The 10,000-nt window shown below is 38.0% G+C and overlaps 1 protein-coding gene across 7 annotated transcripts in view; it reads right to left on the reverse strand.

Moving 5' to 3' along the window:
• The window catches only part of LOC143035893 (uncharacterized), a 436,538-nt gene that overhangs the window by 388,022 nt on the left and 38,516 nt on the right, over positions 1-10,000 (reverse strand). For 6 of the 7 annotated variants that reach the window (XM_076203068.1, XM_076203067.1, XM_076203066.1 and 3 more), the window contains exon 2: positions 6,552-7,410. In XM_076203068.1, the coding sequence (XP_076059183.1) occupies positions 6,552-7,023 (472 nt within the window). In that variant the 5' untranslated portion in view covers positions 7,024-7,410. Of the gene's footprint in view, positions 1-6,551; positions 7,411-8,154; positions 8,369-10,000 lie in introns of all 7 variants that reach the window. The other variant, XM_076203062.1, reaches the window with a different exon arrangement.

The following is a 10,000-nucleotide window of genomic DNA, read 5'->3' on the forward strand; positions in this document are numbered from 1 at the left end:
CACACACACACACACACACACATATATATATATATATATATATATATATATATATATATACACACACACACACACACACACATACACACACACATACACACACACATACACACACACACACACACACACACACACACACACACACACACATACACACACACATGCACCCACACACAAATACACCTACAACTCCACACGTATATCTACTAATTTAAATTTAAAATCAAACACAATTCACTTTGCTGTAAACATACAATGGACTGTTTTCCTTTGTTTTTCTGTTACATCAGATTGTTTTCATATAAATATACTGTCTCTTGATGTATACAGTACACTGGCCTACATACACTCCTACAAACTCGTACGCATGCACTGACACAAACATATTTCTACAGAAAATAATGGAAATATACGTATGAACATAGAACACAATGTATAAACAGACAAATATGTGTTCATATATATATGTATATATATATATATATATATATATATATATATAAATATATATATATACATATATTATATATATATATTATATACATACATATATATACATATATATTATATATATAAATATATATATATACATATATTATATATATATATTATATACATACATATATATACATATATATTATATATATACATATATATATATATATATATACATTCACATAGACATACATTTCAATACGTATGCAAATACATATATACATACATATATATACAGATACATATATACATACACGTACATAATCATTCTTGCACATAAACACATACATTCACGATCACACGGATTTAAACGCACGCAAACACACTTACACGCGTATACACACACACGCACCCATATGTACATACACACACGTATGCGCTGATGCATTGATTCTTGGAACAACACACAAGGAACAGTTAGGAATCGATCTCGGGTCTTCTCATAGATCTCTCGGGGAAAAAACGGTGTTGGACTTCTACATGTCCGCGTCTTAAGGTCGCAGGAGGAGGCGTGGTTGCTCACCTTATGTGAAAAGGTGAAAGAAAATACAGTCTAAGTTTATAGCGATTCTGGTTCCAGGGATCAACGGCCATCCCCTTGGGGTTGCACCTCCAGATGGAGGTGCGTGTATTGATGGGTTTGGAAGACTGGCGGTAGGAGGATCATTCACTCCGACGTCCGTCTAAGTGAGGTTAGTTGTTATTTACATTATTATAGTTTTTATTTGTTATTTTATTATTATTATAATTTTTTTCGCATCCGACCTATATATGGACCAAAAGGTCTCCTGTCGGCATGCTCCGCCTTTGTAATCCTTTGAATGAGGAGGCTGCAAGAGACCATAAGGCCTACACCAGCCAGTTCCACGTCCTTTAACGCATGTCATCCCTAGATATAAAGTTATCTAATCTTCTCCTAAAACAATAAATTGTTTCAGCGATCAATTCAGCGATCAATTCAGCGATCAATTCATGGTCACTAAGTCTATTCCATTCGTTAATCATTCTTTTGGTGAGCCGGGTCTTGCCTATTGCCTACCTAGAATACTCCCACTCTACTCTTATACCACTAGGGGAGAAAAGCGAAACAAATGTAGTCACAGCGAGTTTCGTACCTTCTTTCTCTACCATCTTCATTACCTTGTCACTGTTGACATTCAATGACCTTTCTTCTTTCACAGATCTTTCCACATTAAGCCTCCTGTAGTACATCGCCCCAAAGGAATATAAAATTCATTTCTCCCTGCACCGTTCCATAACATTTATAGTTTCATGCCTTTTCGTAATTGCATCCAAATACATATCTAACTACAATAATATCACAATTCCAGCAATAAGAGACCTTACCCATTAGATCAGCGCTTCCCAACCTGGGGTGCTGAAATCAATTATAGCGGGTGCCGGGAAGTGATACACAGAAAAAATCACATTGATATATGTATCATTGATTACCCAGTTGTGCATAATTTGACTTTTTCCATGCTATTTTATTTTTCTAGGGTGTTCTTATTTCTTCTACAAACAATATTGTCAATTTGTTTCAGTTCTAAGGAATCAAGAAAATAAATCATCAAGCAGTATACTTCACTTTCTTTTATCCTTCTTATAACAAGATAGGGGTGCTGGACTGCTTAGACATGACAACAGGGGGTGCTATGGTCGGAAAAGGTTGGGAAACGCTGTATTAGAGTAATTCTTTACGTTACTTCATTCCTTTAAACCAGTGGTTCTTAACCTGGGGATACGAGACGTGATAGCCAGTGCATGGTACTGTATGTTTACTGTGAGAAAGCAAAGCAAGGTTTGTATCACTAATCCTTTTTATATGTTCGCATTGTATTTGTATTGGATGGGGGTACGAGGAATCTTTTCTGGGATATCAAGGGGTACAGCCACTGAAAAAGGTTAAGAACCATTGGTTTAAACACATATCGACCATAGTCCCTCATTATTTGCCCGTTATAATCAACTTTTCTCTGTTCCACGTCTATTATACCTTCCCAACCGTCTCCTCATTGTCATACGCCTTCTACAAGTCTACGAATGCCTCAGTCATCGTCGCCTTCAGTCTTTGCATTTCTCAGTATATTTCACTTTATCGTTTATATCGATTTATTTCGTATTTTGTTGTTGATATATCCCCATATGCAGTTTCTTGAATGCTCAATAAGCCTACTCATTCATAACGTTACACCAAAGAGGGCAATACATAGTCACACTCTGAAGAAGTCTTTCTAGTACGAAACGTCAGTATTAAAACTCCAAAGGTTGTTGGCGTTTACCTCACCACCCTTCCACTCATAGTCATACGTATATAAGCTGACAATCACAAGACACATTCTATCTCAACTGACACAAGATACACAGCAACGATAAGAACTAAATAACAGATATTACAAAGTACCACAAAACTAAAATATCTTAGATACTAAGATGCTCTAAAACAGAGTCCTTTAAAGTGCATTATCATCCCAAGCACTCTTTATCCTCTTACTAGTTGACCCTCCGAGCTCAAACTCAAAATAATCATCATATGCAAATGATCTAATATGAGAGGGGAAATTGCAACAAATATCGAATAAAAGTTCAACGATTTCTTACAAATGCGTGGTTGGAAAGATGGTCGAAGGAACAAGGAACATAGGACACTTGGCCAAGCGAACACTTGACCAAACGGACACTTGGTCAAACGGACGTTTGGACAAATGGGGGTTTGATCAAACGGAAACGTCGGCAGACATTTGTTCAAATGGACACTGTGCCAAACTAACATTTGGCTAAGTGAACAGTTGGCCAAACGAACATTTGGCCAAACACTTGGCCAAACGAACATTTAGTCAAACACTTGGCCAAACGAACATTTGGCCAAACATTTGGCCATAGGAATACTTGCCCAAACGGACACTCGCCTAAACTAATACTCGGCCAAAGTTTAGTTGGCCAAAGGGCAACATTTGGCCAAACGGACAATTGGTCTGACAGTCACTTGTCCAAATGGACATTTTGTGTTTGTTTCATCCAATATCAAAATATTTCATTCAATTTCCTACCGTGTGGTTTCACATTTTCAGTCATCATGATAGGCCACATCAGTTTTACAATTTTTAAACAAAATGCACAGATTTTAACGTTTTATTATTTCAATCTATTAATGAAATGCGTGCATCAAATATTAGAATTTGATTACATACTATAAATATTCACAATTTTCATTATATGACATCATTTTTGCACCTTTCCAAATTAGCAGATTTTAAGGTTTAACAATTGTTATTTGTTCTTTTATAATGATATGCAAACATTTTTATGCTTTACAGATTTTTTTTTTCATTATAAACCCCGTCTTTTCTCTTTTTTTTATGAGGGGATGGAGAGGGGGACCGCCGATTAAGTGAAGCGGCCTTGCTGTGAATGTGCGGTGTATTTCGGGGCAGTAGGCGGGATACAGGGATGACCCGTCATCCACGTGGAGCTAAGATGGAGGTGGGTGGAAAGGGTGGTGGAGGGGAGTGGAATGGGTGGGAGTGGAATGGGTGGGAGTGGAATGGGTGGGAGTACGTTCTTCCCTCTTCATTTAGCTACCCCCCTTGTAAGGTGGAAAAAAGCCTTTGGTGTATAGATAGATAGCAAACCCATGGAATTCCTATTTGCTCTCTCTCCCAAAACCCCGTGTGGTGTAAACTACTGTACAATGAAATATCCGTTGGTCAAATATCCGTTTGGTCAAATGTCGACAAAATATCCATTCGGTTCATCTTGTGTCCGTTGTTGGCCAAGTGTTTGATGGACAAATGACTGTTGGCCAAATGTCTGTTGGCCAAGTGTTTCCTGGTCAGGTATTTGTTGGCCAAGTGTCTGTCGGTCAAGTATCTGTCAGCCAAGTTTCTACTGGCCAAGTATCTGTTGGCCAAGTACCTGTTAGCCAAGCATGTGTTGGCCAACTGCCTGTAGACAAAGCGTCTGTCGACAAAATGTCTGTTGGCTGAATACCTGTTGGCCAAACACCTGTTGGTCAGATACCTGTTGGTCAAATACCTCTTGGTCAGAAACCTGTTGGCCAAATACCTGTTGGTCAGATGCCTGTTGGCCACCTGTCTGTGAGACCAGAGTTCACCAGTTCCTTTGTCGAGATAATTATGAAACTAAGAAAAAAAAAATCCAACCAACATTCAGGAGGGTCAACGCTTACTGCTAAGAAATAGAAAATAAATGGGTTTTACATCAGACCTCTATGATATCAAAAGAGAGAAAGAGAGAGAGAGAGATGGGGGACCAATGAAACAAGACTCACGCCCATCTCGCTTTTCTATACATTCACAGCCTAGTGATTCACAGTTACAAACAATAAGAATAAAGATAATATATATATATATGTATATATGTATATATATATATATATATATATATATATATATATATATATATATATATTAAACTTTTTATCCCACCGTCGGAAAAGACACTAATGTCGAAGGTAAGTTCTGTATATTTCGATCACTAACTGTGATCCTCTTCAGCAGAATGAGTACATAGTGGAAGATATATACAAAGATGTGAGGTGAGAGAAAGGAACAAGGGAAGAGCTCAGGTTACGTGACCGACGCTCCGTGGGTCTTGTGGGATTTTGTCCCCTTGGAGTAAATAAGGTAGTAGTTGATTGACAGCTGAGGTGGTAATGCAGTCAGGTGACCATTGACCGTTTGAAATATTAAAATTAGGGAAATATTTAATCAGGGAAGACTCGATTATTTTCCTTCTGAAACTACATTTTGATTTATAAATTATTTCAGCAGCATCCCAATGTATGCGTTGATCTTTATTTGCAGTGTGCTGAAATGCCGCGGAGCTTTCTTGACCATACTTTACAGAATTCTTATGTTCTTTGATTCTGGTTGACAAGTCTCTTCCAGTTTGTCCCCAGTAAACATTATCATAATCTAAGCATGGCAACTTATAAACACCTGGGTTGATGTCACTTGATGGTCTACGGTGTACATTAACTATTTTTCTTAACAAGGTATTAGGATAATTGAAGTTGACGTTGATATTTTCTTTTGGTAATAATCGGAACATTTCATTAATAGCGTTATTAAAAGGTAATTTAATACATTTGTTATCCCATTTGTGTTTATTAGTAGAGTGGGGAGTAGATTTATGAAAACTTATTTTTGCATTGCTAAGGGCTTTTTGCAAGAACCAACCCGGGTATCCTAATCTTGTAAGTTGTTTTCTTACTGTTGTTATTTCTGAATCTATATATTGTGGGCTGCAATTTCTGAGTGCTCGTAAAAATAAGCCCGAAGCAACACTATATTTTATCTTGTCCGAATGGTGGCTAAAAACTGTAAGTAGCTCCCAGAAATGACCTTAGAACACACAGGACTTCAAACTCTCTTCTCCAGCACTTGGACAAGCATGGTCACCTACCCCAATGGAAGGAGGCTAACATTCTTAAAAAAGGGTTTCGAGAAGACGGTAAGGAAAACAATTGAAGTTGCATACATAAATACCAATGAAATCACCAACGGAAGAGTTGAGTTTGTTTGCTTGGCAAAGGTGGCAAGTGTCCTCGTGCTGGACGAGAAAAAACGGGTCGTGCACGGGACAACTGATCACCGCCCAGGCGATGTAACCTGACGAGTACCCTATAGGAGTGATATAAATTGTAACCCATGTAAAAAACTTTCTTTACATCTCCCTGAAGAAGAACAAGTTGGTTGAAACGTTTGAGTAAATCAGTTCCTAGATTGTCTTCGTTTTGCTCCCACCACCCAATCTCTCATATTATATATATATATATATATATATATATATATATATATATATATATATATATATATATATATATATATATATATATATATATAAGTTCACATGCATAGTATATAGCCCATATTTTCTTAGATATATGTGAACAATAATCACATGAATGATATATTCTGTTTACATAAAGATGACATCAATATTTTGGTATCTGATATACCCTTGTTGCACCCGTCTTATTGTCTACCAGAAATTTGGAAATGAATGTTGGACAAATGTCTCTCGTATCTTACCTTTTGCTGAAGCAAGACCAATCATGAATCCAAGGGCTACAAGCTGTGTAAGGCCGGGCTTGAGGTGAGGCTCGCGTCGAGCCGAGAGGCCAAGGCCATTCCTGGGACGGAGGCAGGCAGAGGAGGACGAAGGCGAGATCGAGTGCCGCCGAAGAAGGAAGGACCAAGAGGACAGCAACGACAGGAAGAACGATAATGGGGAAGATGTCCTGAAGGGGGAAAGATATGTGGAAGAGGTATTGGAAGAGGAGGAGAAGAGAGAGGAAGAAGAGAGGAAAGAAGAAGAAAAGAGGGAGGAAGAAGAGGAAGAGGAGAGGGAAGAGGAGCTGAGTTTGTGGTCCTTCCAGCTGGCATCCAGCTGTTCTTCGGCCAGATGCTGCGATCGGCGCCCGTGTCTCCTCGCGTTCTCCTCCTCTTCCTCCTTCTTCAGAAAGTGGCCTTTCTGGACGCGGCGGGAAGGCTCTTTCTCCATGTTTTCCGTTCTCCTCCGCCCTTCTGAAGGATTTAGTTGCCACCTGTGGGAGACCCTCTGGATAATGGTAATGCACCACCTGTGTCAGCTTTTTGCGGGGAAAATATTGATAAAACACGTGTGGTTCGCTTTATCCTTCGAAGTATATACACTTCACAGTGTTGGACGTCAATTACTTGTATGTAATGCGTTTATATCGTTTTGCCACACTTGTATTATTTTGTATCTAAGCTCTGGTATTATAAACTACGTTTGGATATTTTCCTTTATATTTTCCACACTAACCGTATTATTATTATTATTTTCTTTTTTCTTTTCCGATGGGAGGATACTGTTGGAATACTTTCACATATGATTATAAAACACTGTACCACAATTATCCACTACCTGTAAAAATTTTCAAATTATATCACATGAACCATTTTCAAAATTCGATCGATAAAACACATGTGTATAGGTATATAATTCTTTGAAACTTGCACGATACACAATATTATCTTTTTTATTATCTTTGATTATGGATTTTATTTTTCTAAAGTTTTTAAATTACGTTCATTTACAAGGACGAAAGTTTTTAAGTATGAAGTTGATTTTACATTGAAAGAAGTTTTGAAAACTTACGATCACAAAGTAATCTGAGATGATACGTTTTCTTTCAAAATACCCTGAAATTGCTCATCTTTCTATGCAAGTAATAATAATTAAAGAAAAGTACCAAAAGTCAGTTTACCAATTTCTTTTTCTTTAGTTCAAACAGCCCAGCTGATGATGAAAACATTTGATGTGAACACTAACTTGATAAATTCCCTTTACTTCTAAAAGAACGGAAAATTAGAATTATTTGACTCGTATTTATAATTCTAATTCAAGTATGTAGAAGTTTTCATAAACCTTCAGTTTGAAATAATTATATTCATTGTTTTATTTGTAATTTTAGTATCATTATATTTTTCGTTCAATGTAAATAGATCATTTATCGTGTTAAAGCCAGCCACATCTTGCTCACTATTCCATGAGAAATTCTTTTATATTTTTTTCAGTAAACTTCAATTCGTCAATATAAATTTAATTGTTTCCCAATATTAAAAAAAAAAAAAAAAAATCGAAGGAAAATAGTCTGACCGCTCTAACCGATACTAATTCATCTTTTCAATAACTCGTTATTATCACATCCTTTAGATTCTACTTATTTTTTGTCTATTATGATATCATGTGATTGAGGAAAGATGCCTTCGTTACTGGACTGGATGCCTATGTGATCTGAAGATGTCTCGCAAGTTTTCTTCGTGTTTACGAGACAGTATCGATATTTGGAGAGAACTGGTATCAAGCACGTCCAAGGCATCTGAAATAAAATATACAATATTAGAATAAATACAAGTCTGCTTTGGCAGACTACCCTCTTTATAAGGGAGAACATGCCTTTTGGTATATGTATGCATTAGAATGTAACATTTCTATTGACGATAGGTTATATTTTCCGATTGATGTGTGTGTGTGTGTGTGTGTGTGTGTGTGTGTGTGTGTGTGTGTGTGTGTGTGTGTGTGTGTGTGTGTGTACGCATGCACACACACATATACAGACGCACATACTTTCTGTCATAGTTTTATTATCTTATAATTCTGTAGGCTGTATATTTTCAGCAGTAATGCTGCTATACCCAATAAACCATATATTATTATTATTATATGTACACATACACACACACATAAACACACACATTCATACACATACACACGCACACACACACACACACACACGCGCGCACACACACACACACACACACACCTCTCATGGCGCTGTGGTTAGAGCTCTGGCCTGCCACTACGGAGGTCCGGGTTCGATCCTCGCCCGGGGCTGAAATAATATCAGTATCACAGCGCTGAGGGGTGTTACTCCAACTCTCGTGGGCGGGGAGTTGGGGGTGTGTGTGTGTGCAAGGTCATAGCATTACCCATAGATCGGACCTACGAGCTCTGAGCTCTCTTCCAGGAGGGAAATAGCTGTCGATCACGAGTCCAACACGTGATCCAAAGACCAAGTGAATACACACACACACACACACACACACAATAGGGGGTGTATCGGAGCAATAGTTCACATTCAAAACCTCATGTAATGATGTATATGATCAGTTCAAATGGTTCCCACATTTGTTTTTCATCCACAACGAATCAAATTTCATGAGTGATATATGCTAATTAGATTATATCAATAGCAGTACAATTATCGGTCGGTCATTCAACTTTGACACAAGCTCCTAAATAACTTTTGTTTTTTCTAAAGTGTTTTGCGTCTTTCGGGCAGGTAGTTTGTGTTGTTGTAATCGTGAAAAAGATGGAGAAACTTAACACCCACACCCATTTATTTATTTATTTATTTATTTATTTATTTTGTTTTATTTTATCTTATCTTTTTTTTTTTTTTTTTTTTTACGATGGGTTAAAAGGGGCATTGGGAAAGAGGGGAATGTCTGTCGAGGAAGGACGGGAGAGGACAGAAGATAGGCGTGAATGGAGAAGGGTTGTGTATGGATGATAATGTGAGGCATGAAAGGGAGTGGGTGGGGGATGGGGGGTGAGGGAGTATGAGAAATAAATTGACGCAACCAGAAGGAATTTCTCCCCGTCTTCTTTCCTGCATGAGGGGACGGAGAGAGGGGGGTCGCCGATTTAAAGAAGCGGCCTTGCTGTGGACGTGTTGTGTCTTACGGCACTGCTTCTGACCAGGGCAGTGGACAAGATGCAGGGATGACCTGTCATCCAGGAGGAGTCAAGATGAGAAGGGAGGGTAGAGGGGAGTGGAGTATGCAGGGGATGGAATGGGTAGGAGTAGTTTCTATGCCTTTGTTTTTTGGCTACCCCCCTTGTAAGGGGGAAAGAGCCTTTGGTATATGTGTGTATGTATGTATATATGTATATATGTACGTATGTTATCTACCGACTTCAAATCAACAATTAACCTTTATTCGGTGTT

Source organism: Oratosquilla oratoria, chromosome 19 (genome assembly GCF_046742065.1).
Source record: "Oratosquilla oratoria isolate Oo_2021 chromosome 19, ASM4674206v1, whole genome shotgun sequence".
NCBI classification, from domain to species: Eukaryota; Metazoa; Arthropoda; class Malacostraca; order Stomatopoda; family Squillidae; genus Oratosquilla; species Oratosquilla oratoria.